Here is a 24,478-nt window from a genome sequence, read left to right as displayed (position 1 = left end):
CTACCCAGTTGATCCCTCCGGACACTGTTCAGCTTGCCCCGTTAATGGGCAGGCTTCGTCCCTTCCTGCCCGTTTGGCAGTGTGTTACTGATGACTCCTGGGTCCTTGCAATCGTGGCCCGTGGTTACAAGTTGTTGTTTGTTGAACCCCCCCCCCCTCTTTCTCTCCCTCCACGTTCATCTCCCTGTTCTGATGATGTTTTACAAAATAATGTTGTTGAGTTGCTGAACAAAGGTGCTGTTCGTAAAGTTAATCTCTCAGAGTCTCCTTATGGGTTCTACTCCAGATACTTTCTGGTTGACAAGAAAGATGGGGGCTCTCGGCCCATATTAGACCTTAGGGGTCTCAATGCCTATATCAGGGTCCAGAAATTTCGTATGCTGACCTTGGCAAAGGTGATAGAGCTTTTGGAAGTCGGCGTCTGGCTAGCCATCATCGACTTAAAAGATGCTTATTTCCATGTGTCCATCCATGAGGGGTATAGGAAGTACCTCCACTTTCTCTGCGGGGGTACCGTCTATGGATACACGGTTTTGCCTTTCGGGTTGGCTTCGGCCCCCCGTGTATTTACAAAGTGTATGTCCACTGTGGTGGCGTATCTGAGGTCTATGGGTTGTGTCATCTACCCTTACCTGGATGACTGGCTCCTGGTGGGGCCGTCTGCAGATTCCCTTAGGGATCACCTTGCCCTCACCTTGTCGGTGCTTCCCAGGTTGGGGCTTATGGTCAACTTCGATAAGTCTGTGCTCTCCCCTGTCACGGCCATCCGCTTCATTGGGGTCCATTTTGACTCTCCTCTGGGGAGAGCGTATTTACCCCCTGATAGGCTACGCAGGTTAGCCTCCTTAGCTCGCCACTTTATTGCTAATCGCTTCCAAACGGCCCTTCTAATCCAGACCTTGCTTGGTCTTATGGCCTCCACTACTGCTGTGGTATTTTTCGCAAGGTTGAGTATGAGGCCTCTGCAGAACTGGTTTCTTCGTAAGTTCAACCCTTTGACCATGAGCCAGCATCAAAGATTCTCTATTCCCAGAGCGGTTCTATGGTCCCTGGACTGGTGGACGGTCCCTGGGAATTTATCTGCAGGTTGCCCATTTGGTGCCTTTGTGGCTGATGTGACTATCTCCACTGATGCGTCTACTTTAGGCTGGGGAGGGCACTGTGGCACCTTGACAGCCCAGGACACTTGGTCCCCAGCTGAAGCTGACATACATATTAATGTGTTAAAGCTTAGGGCGATCCGTTACTCCCTTGCTTCTTTTACAGATGTGCTTCGCAACAAACGGGTTCAAGTCCTTTCGGGCAACACGACAGCCTGTTACTACCTGAACAAGCAGGGAGGAATGGTCTCGCTCAAGCTCTGCGCAGAAGCCACAGCTCTCTGGAACTGGGTCATAGACAACAATGTTCTTCCACGGGCCGTACACATAACAGGGGAGTGCAACACCTCGGCAGATATGCTCAGCAGGGTGTTCCTGCCCCAGCACGAATGGTCCCTCAACCCTGTCTACCTCCTACCAATTTTACACCGGTGGGGGCGTTCGCAGGTCGACATTTTCGCCACGGCCGCCAACAAGAAGGCTCCTATGTTCTGTTCCTGAGCCGGGATAGACCCTCGATCCTTGGGAGACGCCTTCCAGATCCCCTGGACCCCAGGCTTCTTTTATGCCTTCCCGCCTACCCCCCTCCTGCACAAGGTCCTCTGCAGGATTCGGGCCTTCAAGACCCACTGCATCCTGGTGGCCCCACACTGGCCTTGCCAGGAGTGGTGCCCCCGGCTGCTCTCCCTCTCCCAGGGATGCTGCCTGCCACTGCCACTTGTCCCAGACCTCTTAGTCAGGGACGGACTCTGGCACCACAATGTAGGGGTTCTGAAGTTGGCTGCCTCCAGAGTAGCCTTGTCTTCCGGGGTCCTCCGGGTCATTCTGAATGCCCGAAAGCGATCCACTAGGGTCTCCTACTATTGGAAGTGGTCTTGCTTCTCCCACTGGTTGGCCCCTAAAGGGATCTCCCCCTTTGTTTGCCCTTTACCCTTGATTTTGGACTACCTCCTGGGTCTGCAGTCACAAGGTCTCTCCTTTAGCAGCATTAAGGTACACATGGCTGCGATCTCTGCTTTCCATGAGCAGATTGATGGGAAGACTGTTTTCGCCCACTGGCTTTTGAAACAGTTTTTGAAGGGTCTGTTTAAGTCTTTTCCTCCTAGGGCTCCACCTGTCCCTCAATGGAGCTTGCCCTTGGTCCTTCCCCAACTAATGCTCCAGCCCTTTGAGCCGCTGTCAACCTGCCCCTTGCCCTTGTTGACACAGAAGGTGGCCTTTTTGGTTGCGGTCACGTCATCCAGACGGGTTGGGGAACTCTCTGCCTTTCACATCGACCCCCCCATTTTTGCAGTTTTTCCCTGAGAAGGTTGTTCTCCACACCAGTATCGAATTCCAACCCAAAGTGGTGTTTAAATTCCACTTGCAGCAAAAGGTGGTCCTTCCTTCCTTTTTCCCAACACCCTCTTCCCCAGGGGAACAAGCATTGCACACATTAGATTTAAAACGTGCTTTATTGTATTATTTGCATAGGACCAAGTGTATTAGAAAATCACCCGCACTGTTCGTTTGTTACTCTAGTTCACACAAAGGTCTTCCTGCTTCTGCCCAGTCCATCTCACGTTGGATTGTGTCTACAATTAAACTGTGTTACCGCCAAGCTGGAGTGCAGTGCCCTTTTTCTTTGACTGCTCATTCTACTCGAGCGCAAGCTGCTTCTGCCGCCTTTCTCCGTGGAATCCCTCTTCAGGATGTCTGCCAGGCTGCAACTTGGTCTACACCGGATACCTTCATCAAGCCTTACTCTGTGGACGTGAATGCACGACGTGAATCAGCTGTTGGCACGGCTGTCCTGCATTCCTTATTCCACTGATCACTCACACCCGCCCCCATTGGTGAGTAGCTCGCTATACTCCCAATGTGGGGCTGCACAGAAGTACGACGACGAAAAACAGGTTTTCGTCTGGCGCATCTGGCGAGGATGCGCTCTGCCTCGGGGTGCTTTTACCTTTAAGGGAGAAAGCGAGCAGGTAGTTAAAAACACCTGGTCAAGAGTAGTTTTCTGGGCAACTGCCTCTGGGGCAGGCAGGGGCTGCCGCCACCGTCCTCTCCCCCGCCAAGGCTAGTGGTCCGGTGAGTTCAGGTGATGGGGCAGCCGGCTTAGCCACCGCCCCGTCTCCTTCTTACCAGTAAGTGCTACCTCACTCCTTACTGAGATGGAACTTCAGAGTCTGATAACCTGCAAGGACACATGAGTGGCTAATGTTAGTGAGCCAGACATTCTGGACTTTGCCCTTCTTCTCTTGAGCGAGTGCAGAGTTCTCCCACTTTTCTTGCAAAGTCCCCAAAGTGCACTCAGTGCCTACCACCATGCGTACCCTCCCACCTCATGCTCAAAGTATACACAGCAAAAGTCTGAGGGGCAGAGCCTTTGGCCGCATGCTCACTTACCTGAGGTCATGAGCTGCACAGCTAGTCGTTTTGAAGGATGTGTGAACAGGTGATTGGGTGCAGGGAGGGGGGACTCATCCACCCCCAAAGCAGACGAAGATTGGCCCCCCGTGGTAGTTCCCATCCTATGTTCCTTCAGACCATGTGAGCGGTGTCAGACAGCTTCTCTGTGGGAATGGAGGCTCGTCAAGGACAGTCTCAAAGGAAACAGATAAGATACTGCGGTGAAGCGGTCTCTCCCATAGAAGGTTGATTCCTGGGAACCTGGAGGAAGAGACACTATCATCTACAACAGAATTAGAACAATGCAATATGGCGTTACCTAGGCTACTTTAAGTCAGACCCTGACAAGTGGGGCTGGGCGCTCAGAGAGGGGGCTGTTTTCCCTGGCAATGGGCCTCTATGGGCTGTGCCATCTTTTTCTGTGGCATAGTTCTTTTGTGCCACTGTGGGCATTCCCACACCTGGCAGGGCTTAGGGAACAAATTAGCTCCAGCCCCGCCCTCCGCTCCACCCCCTCCTGCGCCAGCACACGGCCCTGCACCACTTCTCCACCTCCACCCACCTGCCAGGCATTCCCGCTGGTGGCAGCCTGGTGGCAGTAGCACGCCTCGTGCCACTGCCAGCAGAAGGGCATTTGCGCCCACGTAGGAGCCACTTATGCCCACATAAGCCTTGGTTCTGTCCCTATGCACTTACCCCCACCCCCCTTCTTAGGATTGGGTTGCCAGTCTTGAAATCTGAAGCTAAGCTGGAGAATATTGCTGCTTCCATTGAAAATCCTTTCTAAAGATCCTGGATTTTTAGAAAAATCACTGATTCATAAAGGTATAGTGGGTACCAACATATAAGCTTGGCAAGATTCTTGCTCAATCCCAGCCCATTAAGAGGCCTAAATGCTGTTTCTCTTATTTTATTCCGTGTTCTGTAGAGTCAGGAATATGAAAGAAGGTAGGTACACATTAAGGATGCGCAAAATGGGAAAAACTAGCTGAAATTGCGCACAGAACTTGGTGGTTCGGCTCATAAAAGCAGCTTCCGGAGATGTGATTAACGTGGGAGAATGAAGTGTCTGAAGGATTGTGGAGAAATAATCTAATTTCTGGAGAGGAATCGTTGAATGGAAGCCACATTAAAAGGAGTCCAATGGCACCTTAAAGACTAACAAAATGTATTTTCCCCACACTTTCATAAGTTAAACTTCACTGCATCAAATGCATGAAGCATACCTCCATTTAGGCAGAAGTATTTATACTGTATTTATACAAGCAACAGAAAAGTACTAGGAGAAATATGTTACAAAGGGAAGCCAGTTTAAAATAATATCTAATGAAAATAGGCTGAAGTGGATGACATCTGAGGCGGAGGACATCTTGATGGGTGATCCCCACCCTCTAGTCAGGGAGGCAGGAACAAGTTTTCTCCTTCCCGTCTTCCTAGTGGGAGTCACCCTTCCTTTCAGTTTTTCTTTCAGTTTCATTCCTGCCTCAACAGGGAGAGCAGCTTCTTCCGTGCGCTGCCTCGGCTTTCTACTGTTTTTTCTTCCTTTCCTTCGCTTTTACTTTCCAGAACCTGATCCTGGCCTTGTTTACTCCTTTCTGCTCTACCTCCTTGCTGTTCTCTTTCTCCCTGCGCGCCTGCTGGAAGGCTTGCGGGGGAAGCTTTCTCCTTCCTTCCTTCGGCTGTGGCGGCCATTTCATGGCAAGACAGAATCATGGACCAGCAGAACATGCTTTTCCATCACCATAGGATTCCTCTCTGAAGGAGAGTTGGAAGCCCCCCGTCACCGCTGCTTCCTGGCAACAACCCCAGAGACAGTGGGGCAAACCGTGGGGAAGCTACAGCTGCAGCCACTCCTATTGCGAAGAGATCGGAAGCAAAAGATGCTATTCTCCTGTGGTCCTGGAGTGGAGCAGTCTGTCCTGACACTTGGGTAGCTCCTCCTCCCCTTGTGCAGGGTCAGATAAAACTTTGTGACTGTAGAGGGGGAGGGGCTTCCCAGACTCGACATAGCTCAGCAGGCACACGGATCCTTTTCGCTCTTCGGAGCAACAACACAAACAAACGGAACCGGCGAGTGGCTCGTAGGGGAAAAGAGGAAGGATGTGTTCCTCCTCCCCCCTCCCATTTAACCACGTGAAACGGGTGAAGAGACACAGAGGAGATGAGCCGCAGAGCCAACGTACCTAGAGATCTAGGACCCAGCTGCTGCCGAGGCTGCTAAAACGCCCAACACGCAGCAGCTGCCGCGAGAGGAGGTTCACAAGGCCCCACAAGCGGCGGCGACCTCTCTAAAGGCACCAAAGGTTATGAGTAAAATTAGCTTCTCCCGCAGGGAAAGACGGGGGGAGGAACACCCTGCCATGGTAAAATAACTTCCCTACTAAACGGCCTCATGTCGGGGTTTTTTTCTGCATTCTGTGGTATGCCTGGCTGCACAGTAATGCCTTAATTACTTAACTGTCGTTTTAGGCGGGAAGATTTTTGGCGGGAATGGCAGTGAAAACAGGCACAGCAGACACCATGGCGGCAGAGACTGTAAATGGTGGCACAAGCTCCCCTATACCTATCCCTTCTACTCAGGGGAATGATTATGAGACCCAGGACCCAGACCTCTCTGGCGAAGAAGCCAAGGCTAATATTCTAACCTGGCTAAGAGCAGAAATTAAAAAAGGGATTGATGATGCAGTAAAGGACCTCAAAAGCCAAACAGTCAAAGAGGCAAATAAAGAGATAGCAGCCTCATCTAAAAGGAAAAGACCTGCAAAGCCCCCTTCCCATAATAAATCAAAAAAGAGAAGGGTGGAGAAAGGTACTGTTGGAGCCATTAGTGATTCTGAAGAGTCCCCATGGGGCTCAGGTTCCTCTCACTAATCTTCAGAAAGTGAGGAAGGGGAACTTTCGGAAGAAGAAGAGGAAGAAATGGGGCAAATCCAAACCAGACTTTTTCCTCCTGAAGTGTTTTCGAAGTTACTGGCAAGAGTTCTTAGAACACTAGAGATTTCTCAGACAACTGCAGGAAAAGAGGAAACAGAGCATCCCTACCCTCAAGGCTTAGAAAGGGCTCTCCCCAAGTTGGGTCCCAAACAAACAGGAGTGCCCCTACCAGCCATATTCCATGACATTCTTAAGGCTGAATGGGACAACCCGGCCAAGCCTAAATCAGTGCAATCGGTGTTTTTGAAGGGTCCTTTCAATCTCATCTCTGGAGAGTGGGTTGAAATGATCTAATATCATCCCAGTAGACGGCCAAGGGGCCTCTAGTTCACATACTGTGTCAATTGTGGCCGGCAAGTCACGCCAGAGAGACAAGGCAGAGAGACAAGAGTTTATCAGCAAAAAAGCTCCCCAAAGCCTCACAGCTAATCCCCGAATTCAAAATTTGATGGTCTCCCTCTGATAGGAGACCAGTGACTGAACCACATGAAACAATTTTGCTGGGCGTGAGCTAGCCGATGCAAGGGAAGCTGCATAGAAATCTTTCTATGAAGCCTTCACCAACATCTCATAGGCTTTCATAAACGTCCTATAAGATGATCTTGCTTCTTTGTCGCGAGTTTGCTGCCACCCTCACTCAAGCCGTCTCAGCTTCCGCTTCATCCATTGTAGCTCCTCTGTATACCAGGGAGTCAATCTGGTGCGGGGGTGAAGAGGGCGACGGGTGGGGGGGCGATTTTGTCAATGGCTTTGGAAAGATGGACTTGCCAGTCTTCCACCAGCTCATCCAATTAACCACCAGGGAGTATCGGATCCTGCAGAGCATTCTCAAAACCAATTGGATCTATAAGTCTCTGTGGGAGAGCATAAATAAGCTCGCTGCCCTTGCAGGGTAGGGGTAGCATATCCAGGCAAGCCTTCAGAACCAAGTGGTCTGATCATGGCACCAGTTCAACTGCTTCCAGATCCACATTTATCCCCACCCTGAAGATCAGATCCAGTGTGTGGCCTGTTTGATGTGTGGGGGTCGAAACAATCTGGGAGAGTCCCAGTGCAGCCATACAGGATACCAGATCTGCAGCCCAAGTAGAGGTGGCATCATTGGCGTGGACATTGAAGTCTCCCAGCACTATCAGTCTCGAATACTCCAAGGCCCACCCTGCTACTGCCTCCAACAGGCGTGACATGGTGCGCTAGGCAGTCGGTACACCATACAGATAGCCAAACTCACCTCGGCACCCCACACTAGGCCCACACAATCAATACTGGAGATCTCTGGGGCAGGAAGCAGTCTGAAGGAGAAAGACTCTCAAACAAAGATCGACACCCCTCCCCCCCCCCGGCCACCCATTCGGGACTGATGGAGGACCGAAAACCTGGGGGGGGGATCAGTTCTTTTAATGCAACAGTTTCACCCTCCATTACCCAGGTCTCGGTCACGCACACCAGGTCCATATCATTCGCTGCAAAATAATCATGCAGCATTCTAGTTTTATTATTTATGGACCTGGTATTGCACAACATCAGTGTCGAAGGGGCACTAAATTTCCTAACTCCACACCCAGCATTTCTCAGGATGGGACACAGGCTACCTTGGAGGTCCTGGCCTTTTCCTGCCTAGCAGCCTAAATTTTTCCTCCAGGACCTCATGCTTGCATTTCCCCACATTGTTGGTACCAACATGTACCACGACCACTGGTTCCTCCCCAGCACTGTCTGCCAACCTATCTAGAACCTACATGATGTCCGCTACTTTTGCACCAGGCAGGCAAGTCACCATACAGTCAGTATGCAGGTTTGCCACCCAGCTGTCTGCCTGCCTAAGGATCGCATCACCAACTACCAAGAGCCCCTCTCCCTCTCTACCCAGGGAGGGTTCCTTGGTGCGTTCACCAACTGAAGGAGAGGTCCCTCCTGAGGGCATATTCCCCTTGTCCTCAGCATGGTGCCCTTTCTCCTCTCGGCCCTCATGCTCCCTGGCATCGGTGGGGCTGCCGTTCTCAGAGAGGAACACATCTAACAAGTCCCTGAGAGTCTTCTCCATGTGTCTGACTGGCTGTGTCTGCTTCTCCAGGTCAGCCACCTCAGCCTCAAGGGTGTGAACTCGCTCCTTGAGAACCAGGAGCTCCTTGCACCGAGCGGACACCCAAGACTTCCGCCCAGTGGGCAGATCATCATACATGTAACACTCAGTGGGAAACACTGGAGAGCCCCCAACCCCCTGCTGACATACTACCTTCATAATTTCTCTTTTTTTAAAAAAAATTCTTATTAATTTTTTATATATAAATATATATATATATTCCCCTTTTTAATACCCTACATATTTATGTGGCTCTCCTTGTGGAAAATCTACTTACCTTATTGGGAACACTGGGAGGCTAGGCCTTTGCCCCGTGGGTCCTTCCTTGGCTTCTTTCAGAGCCCCCAGGCTAAGAGCCACAGGCCAAAGAGCCCTTTGGCTCTCGCACACACACACTTCCTGTCAGCAACAATCAGCTCATGCAATCAGCTGCACTCAACACTCAGCTACAGCCCAGGCAACAGAAACAACAGTTCCTCACTCCCCACACTTTCTCCTTCCACACAGTAGCAACTCAGCTGATTCTCCTCGGCAGTTAAGCTAAAACAGTTAAGAAAAGGCAAAACTCACCATCTCAGCAGTAGTGGCAACAGCTCCCCTTCCTGCTCTCTCCCAGAGCCTGTTGCTGGACTAGGTCAGATCCAATGCAGCAGTTCCTACGTTCTCTCAAGAAAAAGAATGGAATGTAGTTTTTTCCTTTGGATTCTCAGTGGTTGGTTCTAGAGCAGTTAGTTCTGACCTTGTCACAAAAGATCATTGGTTGTAGAACCAAAGGCTTGCACGGGAGGCGACACCAAGAAGCGTCTTGGCGATGAGTGGAAGTGCACAATTTTTGTCTGCGTCTCGACTATTCATACGCCCTTGGCATAGTGAGTGATGTTGAGAAGAAAAACTCCTTCAAGCTGGAATTACCCTTTTCTAACTTTGCGGAGGGGGGTGGGGGAAGTGGGTTGCCTGCCTTCTGTCACAGCTTCTCTCACTGCTCTTTTTGCCTTTTTATTCATACATATCAAACACAGCTCCATTTCTCAGCTGTTCTTACTAGATCCTATTCTCTCTTGGTGTTCTATTTATCTTCACAGAACAATGACCTATTCCAGATGGCCTACCTTTCCCCGGAACGTCGCGCGTCATTGCGCTGAAAATGCAAAATATTGCATTTTCTAGCATGAGTTTTGTGCGACGCCACGCTGCGTCACACAAAACTCGCACAAGAAAATGCAATATTTTGCATTTTTGGTGCAATGACGCACAACGTTCTGGGGAAAGGGAGGCCATCTGGAATCGGCCATAGTTTAGTTTGATTTACACATTCCCTACCTGCCCCTATGAAAACACTCAAGGGGGTGATTATTCCCTTCTAATGTTATCCTTCCAACAACCCTTTGAGTTGAATTAGGTTGAGCGACAGTGACTTGGACTCACATCCAAGAGCGGTATGATCCCAGGGCTCTCTTGTTAAAGTGCAACATGAGGCTCTCTGTCCTGGTATAATCTACTGTTTCATTTCCCCCCCCCCTTTTTCTGAGGTATTTGCTTTATCAAAGGGTGCATTAAACAAAAAATTTGAACTTCATTGTTATGGTACCATAACGGCCAGGAGAGGGCAACAGAAAATATGGGTTTTTTCCATGCATTCTAATGGGCAGTTTTATATAGAATTACACCAGCAAACAGATAATCACAAAAAATCACCCTAGTCTGACTGCACCCTAGAAGTTGCTGGTCACATGTAGTGATTGTGGACTGAAAAGTTCCAATGTCCACCTCTGTCGTTTGCTTTTACCTCAAGTCTTTGTTCAGTATGGGGAATGTATTAACCAGGTTCATGAGAGTTGTTGGGAGGATTAGAAATTAGGCACGGTCACTTTTGTACATTTGAAACAGCCATCATTAAAAAAACTTGGTTTACTTTGACAATGCTTACTATCATTGTTCAAATGGGAGCCACTCTACTAACCATACTTAATTAGGATCAAGGCTTTTTTTTTTAGCTGGAACGTGGTGGAACGGAATTCCAGAACCTCTTGAAAATGGTCACATGGCTGGTGGTCCCGCCCCCTGATCTCCAGACAGAGGGGAATTGAGATTGAGATTGACCTCCGCGCTGCTCAGCGGCATGGAGGGTGATCTCAACTCCCCTCTGTCTGGAGATCAGGGGGCGGGGCCACCAGCCATGTGACCATTTTCTCTGAGGGCAACCCACTGAGTTCTACCACCTCGGTTCCCAGAAAAAAAAAGCCCTGGTTAGGATACGTCACACCATGATCTGAAACCATGGTCTGAAGCTGGTTTATGAACCAGCTTTTCAAAACCGAGCTTTTGCATAACATTCTGGTCTTATCGTGGCTTCTTTCATGGTGTCATCATTGCACACTTCTCCAGGCAGTAGAGACAGCTTCAGAATCAAAACCTCTCTCGCTTTTTATGACCCCTTGTAATCTCTGTAATGGATGAACCCAGCATTTAACAACGGTTGCCTGCAAGCTGGTTTCATAAACTAACTGTAATTAAGCCATTGCCTTGTGTTCTGTCTGACCAATCTAACATACAGTAGTTGGCTCTTCATCTGAATTATAAAATCTGCAATATCACTCTGCACACAGATAAAAGTGGAAATTTCTACTGTTGGAAGGAACAGATTGTGTTGTTGTCACTAAATACTACTAGCACAGACAACAGGAGGACTTCAGAGGGGGCAGTAGAGTCAGCAAGGCTAGAATGGACATTTTCTGTACCTTCAGTCCTCTCAGGCTGCTGACCCTGTTTACTCAGAAGGCTACTCTTAGAAACTCCTGTAATCCGGCTTCTTCTCTCCCTCCCTTTCCCAACAGGACATGTTGTCTACAGTCTCCCTCCCTACTTAGACGGATAGCTAAATGCTTTTACTCTATTTTTCCTGTCCAATATGCCTTTTCTTACCAATATTTCCTGTTTAACTTAACAAGTTGTGTGACCTTATTTCTAAGCAGCAAGGACATAATTCTGGTGTGTAAAACCAGTTCAACCTATCTTCTGTCTGTCAGGGAGACTCCCCAGGCAAACAGAAAAACGTGAATTCTGAAATTAGCCAAGAGAAGAAGGTAACCCCTTTTAAAGGAGCAGCACAGTTGTGTGCCTATGTTCTGCCATCCATTGGTTACTCTTCCAAAGAATAGTTGTCTGTTTAAATCTCCGTTTTTTCATTGAGGGCCAGCAACACACAATATGATTTTTCTTAAATATGGTAAAAAATGTACATTGAGGAGAATGTGATTTATTTAAACAGCAGCAAAGGGCCATTTGACTGAATTAAGAATATACACGCACTAATGAATAAGAGCCTGGCCTTCCCAGCTTGAGACATTGCTGTAGAGGTGGGGTTGGATCTTGGGGCAGGGATCCTCAGCAGGATAACATGCCATAAGAATCTACCCTCCAAGGCAGCCATTGTCTCCAAAGGAACTGATCTCTCTAATTCTGCCCCTCCTAAAGGCTAGCTGTCTATGTCTGAATCCACACACCCGCGGAGCGTCCCAGCGTTGCGCTAAATGTTCGCTAAACACCCGGAAGTGTAGTGTCTTTCTAGCGCGATTCGCTAGAATCACGCTAGAAAGACGCTACACTTCCGGGTGTTTAGCGAACATTTAGCGCAACGCCGGGATGCTCCGCGGGCGTGTGGATTCAGCCCAAAACTGTGACAGTAGTAGAGATCCCAGGTCCTCCAGTGGGGTTGAGAGATTCCCCGCTCCCACTTCCCCGCCCCCTGCCGTTTGGGGCCCAAATTGGCCCACTGTGAAATGCGGGAGCGCTACTGCCCTGTAAAATGATGTCACTTGTTTGAAGTGACATCATTGTGTGACCTTGAGATGTGCTTCGCTTGTGCAAAGACATCCCCAGTGCCAGGGTCTCCCTGCTCCCACTGGGAGGGTAAGAGGGCCTGGCAACCCTAGACAGTAGCTGTAAAAAGCCCAGGGCTATGGCTACAAACCAAATGTGTCTACCTCCTGAAATATCCCAGACCATTCTTTACCTGACCCTTCAGCCATACATTAAAGAAAAATAGAGGAAAGTGTTCAGGCCATATTCTCTCCACTTCCATGGTAAGAAATGAACTTTCTCTAGCCTTCCTTCTCTCCTTATTCATGATTGCAGATGCACTAGGGTAACTGATAAGTAAAAGCCCTTTTATTGTATATAAATTATTTCATATAATTAAATAACATAATAGGCTACCTGTCAGACTGTGACTATTCTGTACTGAACACATGAACACACAATATCTGGGCTGGCTATGGGTCAGGAACAGGGTTGCTAGGGCTGCTGGTGGGGGCTAGGGATACCCCACTCCCTGCCTCTGCCCCCCTCAGCCACTCACTTGGCTGGCGGGAGGGGGGAAGGCAAGAGAATGGGCCTCCTGGGCATGCTCCCCACATGGCATGATGTCACTTCCAGGAGTGAAATCATCACGCAGGCCCCAGGAGTATTCCTCTGGGCCAAATTGGCCCAATGCGAAGTGTGAGAGTGCTCCCAGGGCCTGCACAATGACATCACTTCTGGAAGTGACATCATCCAGCCACGCTGAGAGCACGAGAGCGCTTTGCATGCACAAGGAAAAGATACAAAGTGAGTGCTGAGTCCCTGCAACCCTAGTCAGCAAACACTTCTTCCTCCTTGGAAAAATATAGCTGTAAACCATCATTCACCTGCATTTACATAGTGTAGTAAATGTAGATTTTTAAACAATCTGTATGCATATATATATAATTTTGTTTTACAGGATATAAACGAGCTAAACCCGTTCACTCACACCATGGAGCTAAGGTATGTGCCCCACCTTGTGCAAATACTTGAATATAGCCAATCAGCATGGTGGGAGGCAGGGCTTTTTTTCAGGGGGAACATGAGAGAACAGAGTTTCAAATGGTCACATGGCTGGTGGCCCTGCCCCCTGATCTCCAGACAGAGGGGAGTTGAGATTGGGGCACGGAGGGCAATCTACACTCCCCTCTGTCTGGAGATCAGGGGGCGGGGCCACCAGCCATGTGACCATTTTCTCCGAGGGCAACCCACTGAGTTCCGCCACCTCTTTTCCCTGAAAAAAAGCCTTGGTGGGAGGCTTTGTCTGGAAAGGAGATGAAGGTCAGAGAGAGACCACCAGGGAGCAAGGGGTGGGAGTGGGACAGCAAAGCGGAAGAAAGCTTAAGAAAGCTGTATTGATCTGGTAAAGCCCAGGCAAACAGATTGGGGTTTTACTGCTCTTTTGTAGATGATAATAGTAATAATAATAATAACAACATTTGATTTATATACTGTCCAGGACAACTTAACGCTCACTCAGAGTGGTTTACAAAGCGTGTTATTATTATCCCCACAACAATCACCCTGTGAGGTGGGTGGGGCTGCGAGAGCTCTGAGAGAGCTGTGACTGACCCAAGGTCACCTAACTGGCTTGAAGGGGAGGAGTGGGGAATCAACCCGGCTCTCCAGATTAGAGTACAGACTGTTCCGTAAGTGAAGGCGTCCACAAGTAAAGGCTATCTGGAGAAGTGCAAGAAGAAAAAGAGTGAATCGAAGACACAGGTAAAGTGGAAAAGCATACCACAGACTGAATGCAAAGGAACAGGAAGCCAATGATAGGCAGTGGAAGAGAGAAGAAAGACAGCATTAAAAACAGAAGAAAAGACCTTTGGAGAAGAACGAGGGAGATTGACTAAAAGGATTTACTTTAGTGGAGCTGAAAGCAAAATGGGAGTTGGCGACAAGTAATTTGTAAAGTGTGAGCTAGTGTCCCTTTTTTAAAAAAAAGCTACTACAAGGGCAGAAATTTATAGCACAGAAGACACAGGGAAGGGAGGGCATGTAGCTATTCTCATAAGGTTTCGAGTGCATGTTTGGGGTGTGCTGACATAATGCAGAAAACAGCAGAAAGATTATTTTAACAAAACGATAATGATTAGAAATATGGATGCAGATGGCCTTCCTGAGCAGAGGGTGGGGGAGGGGGAGAGAAAGGCACCTTCAGGGAGGAAGTATCTGGACTGGCAAATGGGGCTGCCGGGGGTCCGGTTTTGAACTGGACAATCCAGTATTTTGCTTTTTGTCCTGTCAAAAAACAGAGAAAATATGGAACGCTCAGGGTCCAGGCAGGATGGTTCCAGAGAAATCCGACTGGCTGGACTGAAGAAAGATGGAAAGTGAAAGACTTTCACAACGAACCAATCAGCTTCCCATACTAGTACTCAGGGCTTTTTTTCAGGGGGAACGCAGGGGAACGGAGTTCCGGAACCTCTTGAAAATGGTCACATGGCTGGTGGCCCCGCCCCCTGATCTCCAGACAGAGGGGAGTTGAGATTGCCCTCTGTGCTTAGCTCAGCGGTGCAGAGGGCAATCTCAACTCTGCAGAGCAGAGTCACCTGGGCTCAGGAGCACATGGTCTGCAGCTGCTAGAGGAGGTAAGGGCTTTTTGCCTTTCTTGGCTGTGGTGGGTTAAGCTGAGAAGCTAAGGGTGGTCCTCTCTAGCTTTGGGGCTTTTGTGTGTAGTTTTGTGTTGATTTGAGAGTAGTTTTGAGGCTGAGTGTGTTTGGGCTTGATTGTGTTTGAGGGTGAGTGTGTTTGTAAGGCTGCTGGGGGTTGCTGGAGTACAAGCCACACACCCCCTTTGTGCTCACCTCCTGTGCTTAGCAGGAAGTGACCTTTTGCATTGAAAAGGCAACTGCTGGGCAGGGGCGCGAGCCTTTGGCGCGAGCCGAAGGGCGAGAGCTAAAGGGCTCTTGGCCTGTGGCTCTTAGCCGGGGGATCATAGCCGTTTTCTTTCCTCTTTCTGTGTTATTCCTAAAACAGAATAATGAAGTCAGAATGCCAGCAGGGGGTTGGGGGCTTTCCAGTGTATTGCACTGAGTGTCACATGTATGACTATCTGCCTTCTGGTCAGAAGTCCTGGATGTGTGCTCGCTGCAAGGAGCTCCTGGTTCTCAGGGAACGAGTACGTACCCTTGAGGCCAAGGTGGCTGACCTGGAGAAGCGGAGACAGTTAGATAGGCACGAGGACAAGATTCTCAGGGACAGGGTAGATGTGTCCCACTCTAAAAATGGCAGCGTTCTTGTTGTCAAGGAGAATGAGGATCTTGTGGAATCAGGGCACTGTACTGAGGATAAGGGGAACATGCCCTCAGAAGGGACCTCTTCTTCAGTTGGTGAGCAGGTTTCCTTTCGCATCAAGGAACCATCCCTGGGTGGGGCAGGAGGGAGGCTCTTGGTAGTTGGTGATTCGATCCTTAGACAAGTAGATAGCTGGGTGGCACAACCGCGTTCTGACCGTATGGTGACTTGCCTGCCTGGTGCGAAGGTAGCGGACATTACGCGTGTTATAGATAGGCTGGTAGATAGTGCTGGGGAAGAGTCAGCGGTCGTGGTCCATGTTGGAACCAACGATGTTGGGAAATGCAGTCGTGAGGTCTTGGAACAAAAATTTAGGCTGTTAGGCAGGAGACTCAAGGCCAGGACCTCCAAGGTAGCCTTCTCAGAAGTGCTACCTGTTCCACGCGCAGGGCCAGAGAGACAAACGCAGATCAGGAGTCTCAATGCGTGGATGAGACGATGGTGTAGGGAGGAAGGGTTCAAGTTTGTTAGGCACTGGGATTCTTTTTGGGACAAGCGGGAGCTGTACAAGAGAGACGGTCTCCACTTGTCCCGAGAAGGAACCCGGCTGCTGGCACTTAAAATCAAAAAGGTGGCAGAGCAGTTTTTAAACTAAATGCTAGGGGAAAGCCGACAAGAGATAAAGTGTCTCTGGTTCAGGATGGTTCATCTCAGAGAGATGAAGGGCTAGGTATAACACTTCTACAGGGAGATAGATTAGAGTTGTCAACTGAGATGGAGACAAACAGTGCAGATGACCTAACTACGTCTCGAGGCAAAGTGTGCCGGGGAAGTTACAGGTGTTTATATACAAATGCTAGAAGTGTCCGAGGTAAAATTGGGGAGCTGGAATGTTTAGTGTTGGGCGAATCCATAGACATTGTGGGCATATCAGAAACTTGGTGGGATGAGGAAAATCAGTGGGACACAGTGATTCCTGGATATAAATTATATCGGAAGGATAGGGAGGGAAGGGTTGGTGGTGGGGTGGCTCTATATGTCAGAGAAGGTATACATTCCAGTAAGATTGAGAAGGTAACTGAATTAGATTCGCTTCTGGAAATGCTATGGGTTGAAATTACGGGCCCAAATGGAAACTTAACTGTGGGAGTTTGTTATCGCCCTCCAGATCAGAAAATAGAGGAGGATTATAAAATGATGACAGGATTAAAGATGACTGCTAAACAAAAAAACTGTGTTGTAATGGGTGATTTTAATTACCCACACATTGACTGGGCCAATGGGTGTTCGAATCGGGGGAGAGAAAGTGAGTTTCTAGACTGTCTCAATGACTGTGCTATGGAACAGATGGTTACAGAACCTACTAGGGGAGAGGTGATCCTGGATTTGGTCCTCAGTAATGCTGAAGACCTGGTGAGAGATGTAAATGTGATTGCACCACTTGGGAACAGTGACCATAATGTTATTGAGTACAACATATGTATAAATAGGAAATTGCCAAATAAGACCAACACAGCCATGTTTAACTTCAAAAGGGGTAACTTTTCTGAGATGAGGGGGTACGTGAAGAAGAAACTGAAAGGGAAAGTAAAAAAGGTCAAAACACTTGGGGAATCTTGGAGACTATTTAAAACTACAATCCTGGAAGCTCAAATTAAATATATACCGCTGGTTAGGAAAGGCACAAATAGGTTTAGGAAAAGGCCAGCATGGTTAACAAGCAATGTAATAGAAGCTGTAAAAGGTAAAAAGGATTCTTTTAGGCAGTGGAAAACTAGTCGGAGTGAGGTTGATAAAAAGGAGCATAAGCTGTGGCAAAAAAAGTGCAAGTCTGTGATCAGACAGGCAAAAAGGGAATATGAGGAGCATATTGCAAAGAACATAAAGAAAAACAATAAACAATTCTTTAAATATATTAGAAGTAGGAAACCAGCTAGGGAGGCAGTGGGGCCCTTGGATGACCAAGGCGTAAAAGGATTACTAAAGGGTGATAGGGAAATGGCCGAGAAGCTGAATGCGTTCTTTGCTTCTGTCTTCACTGTGGAAGATAAGAAGTGCATGCCCACTCCGGAAGCACTGACTTTGGGAGGGGTTTTGAAAGACCTGAGTCACATTGAGGTGACGAGAGAGGAGGTTATGCGACTGCTAGATAATTTAAAAACTGATAAATCACCGGGCCCAGATGGCATACATCCAAGAGTTCTGAAAGAACTCAAGTGTGAACTTGTAGATCTCCTCACAAAAATATGTAATCTGTCATTAAACTCTGCATCTGTTCCTGAGGACTGGAAGGTAGCTAATGTTGTCCCCATCTTTAAAAAAGGTTCCAGGGGAGATCCGGGAAATTACAGGCCAGTCAGCCTGACGTCAATACCGGGTAAGTTGGTGGAAACTATTATCAAAAATAAAATTAGTGGGCACATTGATGACCAAAAGCTGATGAGGAAAACTCAGCATGGGTTCTCTAAGGGAAGATCTTGTCTCACCAATCTGTTAGAGTTCTTTGAGGGAGTGAACAAACAAGTGGACAAGGGAAACCCGATAGATATTGTTTATCTTGACTTCCAGAAAGCTTTTGACAAAGTTCCTCATCAAAGGCTCCTAAGTAAGCTCAGTAGCTATGGGATAAAGGGCCAAGTCCTCTTGTGGATCGAAAACTGGCTAATTAATAGGAAACAGAGAGTGAGTATAAACGGGCACTTCTCACAGTGGAGGGTGGTGAGCAGTGGGGTGCCACAGGGGTCGGTATTGGGTCCAATGCTTTTTAACTTGTTTATTAATGATTTGGAATTGGGATTAAGCAGTGAAGTGGCTAAATTTGCAGATGACACGAAATTGTTCAGGGTGGTGAAAGCCAGAGAGGATTGTGAGGCACTCCAAAGGGATCTGTCGAGGCTAGAAGAGTGGGCATCCATGTGGCAAATGAGGTTCAATGTAGCCAAGTGCAAAGTAATGCACATTGGAACCAAAAATCCAAAATATAAATACAAGTTGATGGGGTCTGAACTGGCGGAGACTGACCAAGAGAGAGATCTTGGAGTCATGAAAGATAACTCACTAAAAACGTCAGCACAGTGTGCGACTGCCATAAAAAAAGCTAATGCTATGCTAGGGGTTATTAGGAAAGGGATTGAAAACAAATCAGCCGGTATCATAATGCCTCTGTATAAATCGATGGTGAGGCCTCATTTGGAGTACTGTGTACAGTTCTGGTCGCCACACCTTAAAAAAGATATCATAGCACTGGAAAAAGTACAGAGAAGGGCAACTAAAATGATTAAAGGGTTGGAACACTTTCCCTATGAGGAAAGATTGAGGCGCTTGGGGCTCTTTAGCCTGGAGAAAAGACGACTGAGGGGAGACATGATAGAGGTTTACAAGATAATGCACGGGTTAGAGAAGGTAGAGAAAGATGTGTTTTTCTCCCTTTCTCACAATACAAGAACTCGTGGGCACTCTATGAAATTATTGAGCAGTCGGGTTAGAACAGATAGAAGAAAATACTACTTTACACAAAGGGTGATAAACACATGGAATTCGTTGCCACAGGAGGTGGTGGCAGCTACAAGCATTGCCAGCTTCAAGAGGGGACTGGACAAATATATGGAGCAGAGGTCCATCAGTGGCTATTAGCCACAGGAGATAGATGGTATTCTCTTTGTGGGGAGGTGGTGCTCTGTTGTCTTGGTGCTGGAAGGAAGGCAGTGGGAGGGCTTCTGGTGTCCTGGCCTCACTGACAGTCCTTTAGATGGCACTGGATTTCTAGCCACTGTGTGTGACAGAATGTTGGACTGGATGGGCCACTGGCCTGATCCAACATGGCTTTGCTTATGTTCTTATGTTCTTATGTTCTTATGTTCTTATGTTCAACTCCCCTCTGTCTGGAGATCAGGGGGCGGGGCCAACAGCCATGTGACCATTTTCTCCAAGGGCAACCCACTGAGTTCCACCACCTCTTTCCCCAGAAAAAAAGCCCTGCTGGTACTAGTTCACTGTGGGTTACTGCTGGTAACTGCAGGCACTTTACTATTATTAAGTACTTTAATGTTGCAAGACTTGCACATTTACCCATGAGTAAGTCCCCCTGAACTCATGGAGAGTTATTTCTGATTGAGCGTGATTAGGATTCCATGGTAATTCTCCTTGTAAATTCAGCGGAAGAGTAAAGCACAGGGGGGCGGTTTGTGGCAGTATTCAGTACTGTGTACTGGCACCTTTCTGGGGACTCTCCCAAGCCCTGCTGGGGTGGGGGGGGGGGAGAATTGATGGAAATCAGTGCAACCTTCTATATGAATACTGGCAACTTTTTTTAAAATTAATTTACTTTTTAATTAAGCTTTATAACATACAACAAATAGAAATCAACAATGAACATCAACTGTAACACAACAACTAATCAATAATAGTTTACAAGTTTTGAAGAATATGAACATTACAATAACTTTTAAACAAAGCATACATAATATTACCAAATATCAGAAAACTGAGTCAACGTCTGAGCAATTCTTATTTTGGGATGTAAATCGTGCATGTCTATAAATTCAAGAAAAGGGAACCATTTCTCATAGAAATTAGACCTGGCAGGAAAGCGTTCAGCATTGAGGATATTGTCATCAATTTTATCCAGGATGAAATGGTCCCATATCTTAGAGAGCCACATCTCTTTAGTTGGCACTTTCTTCAGATTCCAGACAGAAGCTATCGCTGATTTCGCTGCAACTAAAAATATTGCTATAAGATTCCTGATAGCTTTTGGGATCTGTGGAATATTTCATTGGTCCAGAAATATAATTGTAGGTGATAATGGAATATCGTAATTCGTAATCTGTTTTATTACTTCCAATATTTCTTTCCAAAATGTGGCTATCCGTGAACAACCCCACCAACAATGAGAGAAGGATCCTACCTCATTGCAACCCTTCCAACGCAGGGGAGAGCAAGAGGATGACATTGTAGAATACTGGCAACTTTTGTAAAAACAAAAAAGCACTGGTTAAATGTGTCCTGTTTCCTTTTCAGGACAATGAGATTTTAAAATGCTTTGCTTTGGATGGGTTGTGTGTCTTATTATGCCCCTTTTATACTGTATAAAATATAATTTGCTAGACTATCTGTGTAATCATATGCAGATTTACTCTTTTCTAATTATTTCATTGATTTCAATAGACAAAGTAACTGCGTAGGACTGAAATATACATTATGTTAAATATAATCATGATGCTAGAAATGTTAGATTAACTCTATGTCTAGCTTCAGCTTTGCATTTGAGCACATAAGCTTCTATTAAAAGGAGAAGTCATTTTTCGTTTTTTATTGTGTTTGCATGTGTGTGTGCTGGTCAACAACTTTTTATCAAGTCTGTCCAGGATATTTGTTGAAACCATCTGGCAAGCCCACTGGCAAAATTGCTGTGTATTCTTAACTTGCTTCCCCCGTTGCTTCCTGCCTTGGGCCACTCCCTGGCAGGGTTCCGTATTGAATATAAATTTTAGCATGAACTTATTTTGACAAAGCCATAGAAGATGAATAGCCCTTACAGAATGCAGTACCCCGAAGGTGGCAGGTTCCATGATTTCTTTATTGAAGAAATGTGTACCCTCCCTTTCCGAAAGGAATGTCCAAGGTAGATAGCAATCATCAAATTAGAAATATATAATAAGAATTAAACAAGCCAATTATAAATATTGATAGCAAAAATACTAATAAATATAAGTAACAGCATGAAAGAGGAACAAGCAGCACTATGAATAAAAGCATAAAGCAAGAGTGACAAAGTACAGCAATAAAGTACAGCAGCCATTAAAACATTTATATAGCTTATGGGCAGGGCTTTTTTCTGGGGAAAGAGGTGGCGGAACTCAGTGGGTTGCCCTCAGAGAAAATGGTCACATGGCTGGTGGCCCCGCCCCCTGATCTCCAGACAGAGGGGAGTTGAGATTGCCCTCTGCGCCGCTTGGCAGCACGGAGGGCAATCTCGACTCCCCTCTGTCTGGAGATCAGGGGGCGGGGCCACCAGCCATGTGACCATTTTCAAGAGGTTCCGGAACTCCATTCCCCCACGTTCCCTCTGAAAAAAAGCCCTGCTTATAGGGGTGATTTTGAAGAATGGGCAGGTCTGAAGGGGAGCTGGCTCCCATCAGATACTCTCATCCTGACTCCCAACTATTCAGGGCTTTAAAATTTAAATCTAGTGCTTTACTGTGCATTCCCAAGAGCACTTTGCTGGAGTTGTTGTTATTAGATTTTTAATCCACTCTCCCAACAAGTGGGCTCAGAGCAGAGCACAGCGTAATGATATACAAAAGATAAAAACAATGGTAGCAGTTACATTAAATTAAAACATCATAGTACAGCACACATAATGCCTCCCCACATTTTCTAAACAGCAGGGCCTTTGGGGCAAGGTGACCATGCATCTGAGGACAACCAGGAGGGCACATGTCCCCCCCACACACACACACACACTGGCAAGAGGCCGGTTGGAGAACCGGCTGCCTCAACTGCCATAAGCCTGGCGGAACATCTCTGTCTTTCAGGCCCAGTGGAACGACAGCAGGTCCTGCTGGGTTCAGGTCTCCAAAGACAGAGAGTTCCACCAAGTGGGTGCCAGGGCCCAAAAAGCCCTGGCTCTGGTCGAGGCAAGGCGAATCCCCTTGGGGCCATGGATCACCAGCAGCTGTTTTTCTGCTGATTAGAACATGCTCTGGAGAACATAGGGTGGGAGACAGTCCCGAGCAGGTGGGAGACAGTAAGCCCCTTGCATAGACTTGAGTAGGATTCTGAGAGGGCCTGCAAAGGATTGCTCTCTTAATAGATACAGAAGCATAGTGGGGTGGAGCCTACCGATAAACTACCACTCCAAAAAACAAATATTGAGGTTTTCTTCCTGCCTAAGGAGTCATCCTCCAACATGAGTGGCTCCTCCATTGGAGGAAAAGCACTTTAAGTCATAATAAGGCTTTTTGGCCTGGAGGGAGGATGGTTGGACTCATCACAATATTACACAAGTAGAAGACAAAGCAGAGGTAATGCTGGTTGGGAAGTCCTGACGAACACTGTGCCTTCTTCCACTTCAGATGGGCTTCAGCTAACCTTTACTGACTTGGCTAAGAGCCTATGGGTTATACTGGGCCCAGAATTGCTGCTGGAGAAGCAAGTGAATGGCAGCTGCAAAAAATACTTTCTTCCAACTTAGTCTGGAAGCTGGCCAAGAAACCTCACCGTACTCAGCATGCTCCCATCCACTAAGAAGCCATAGAGTGGTCCAGGGATAAATTCTTGATGTGTCAACATTAGCATTGTCCAACAGGGGTTGTTTAAGGAAATTATGAGTCTGTGCTGCTTCTGGGTATACAACTGGGCCAATTCCAGACGGCCCTCTACATGCCGAAATGTCGCGCGTCGTCACACAAAACTTGTGCGAGAAAACGCAATATTTTGCATTTTCCGCGCGACAACGCGCAACGTTTTGGCATGCAGAGGGCCGTCTGGAATCGGCCCTGGTGTCTCTCTTCCTCTCATGCACGAGTGGATCTTGTGCCAGTTGTGCTGACCTCTATGATGATCTGTTCCCCCCCCCAAGACTTTGCAGAAATTAGTTTGGCAAATAATGCTGAGGATAAGAGCCTGCAGGTCTTTCCAAGACGGGCTGAAAGGATTCACAGGCTTTCATCTCATAGACAATCGCTCGGAGATGGATGAAGTAAGGAATTTTACAAAAATTAACTTTCAAAAAGTTTTGTCGTCTGTTTTTTCTTACTATTCTTTTTGTATTTCATGAAATAGTGATAAATATCTTATTTTATCTGAGTCCTTAGGGCATAAATTAGTGCAATTTTCACATATGATTCTAAAGACATAAATACTCGTCTCCCATGATATAACCTGCTGTTCTCTCTCTCTCTCTCTCTCTCTCTCTCTCTCTCTCTCTCTCTCTCTATATGCAAGAATGCACATTAGACCCCAGTATTAGAGATGGGAATGAACCACAAAAAAAATGAACCATGATGTTTGTGGTTTGTGGATATTCACGAACTGGGACCAGTTTATGAACCAGTTTGTTGTTTGTGGGGTTTAAATACCCCTTTCTGGCCACTTAGCAGCGGCAAGGAAAGGGGCATTTAACAGTTTAAAGGGCCCTTTCCTGCCTTGCAAGTGGCAGGTCCCCTTAAACTATCAGCTGGCAGGTGGCAGGGGGGATACCCCCCTCACCGCCTGTCAGCTGATAGTTTAAAGGGACCTGCTGCTTGTGGCTTGGCCTGTTAAACTGCCCAAACCTCAGCCCCCCCCCAGCCCCACACTTACCTTGCCCTGTGGGACCGCAGTGTCCTCCCTCTCCTCCCGCGAGGGGCGGGAAGGCCGTTTTGGGCCTCTTCTGCTGCTGTGCGGGCCCACAGGGTGGAGGAGGAGCTGAAAACGGCCTTCCCGGCCCTCAAATGGCGGCAGCAACAGCCATTTCAGGGGTGGAAAGGCTGGTTTCGGTGGTGGAGGAAGCCGAAAATGGCCTTCCTGCCTCTCAAATGGTGGTCACGGTGGCCATTTGAGGGGCAGGAAGGCCAGTTTTGGCCTCCACCATCACCCCGTGGGCCCACGCAGCAGCAAAAGAGGCCAAAAACAGCCTTCCCGCCCCTCGCAGGAGGAGGGGAAGGACGCCACGGGCCCGCAGGGCAAGGTAAGTGTGGGGCTGGGGCTGGGGGGGGGTGGGAGTGGGGGCTGGGTTTTATGCAGTTAAAGGGCCCTACAGCTTGCAAGTGGCCGGTCCCTTTAAACTATCAGCTGGCAGGCGGCAAGGGGAGGATCCCACCCCCCACCTGCCAGCAGATAGTTTAAAGGGACCTGCTGCTTGCAAGCTACAGGAAAAGTTTAAACTACCCCTTTATGACCCAAA

The 24,478-nt window shown here is 47.7% G+C and overlaps 1 protein-coding gene across 1 annotated transcript in view; it reads left to right on the top strand.

Annotated features, from left to right (window-relative positions):
- Positions 1-21,205: 21,205 nt before the first annotated feature.
- The window catches only part of CNBD2 (cyclic nucleotide binding domain containing 2), a 63,628-nt gene continuing 60,355 nt past the window's right edge, over positions 21,206-24,478 (top strand). Inside the window, exons 1-2 of the mRNA XM_054970141.1 lie at positions 21,206-21,214; positions 23,174-23,293. Of these exons, the coding sequence (XP_054826116.1) occupies positions 21,206-21,214; positions 23,174-23,293 (129 nt within the window). The remainder of the gene's footprint in view (positions 21,215-23,173; positions 23,294-24,478) is intronic.

Source organism: Eublepharis macularius, chromosome 2 (assembly GCF_028583425.1).
Source record: "Eublepharis macularius isolate TG4126 chromosome 2, MPM_Emac_v1.0, whole genome shotgun sequence".
Lineage (NCBI taxonomy): Eukaryota > Metazoa > Chordata > Lepidosauria > Squamata > Eublepharidae > Eublepharis > Eublepharis macularius.
The sequence above is the reverse complement of the archived record's forward strand: the minus strand, read 5'-3'. Positions and strand labels throughout refer to the sequence as shown.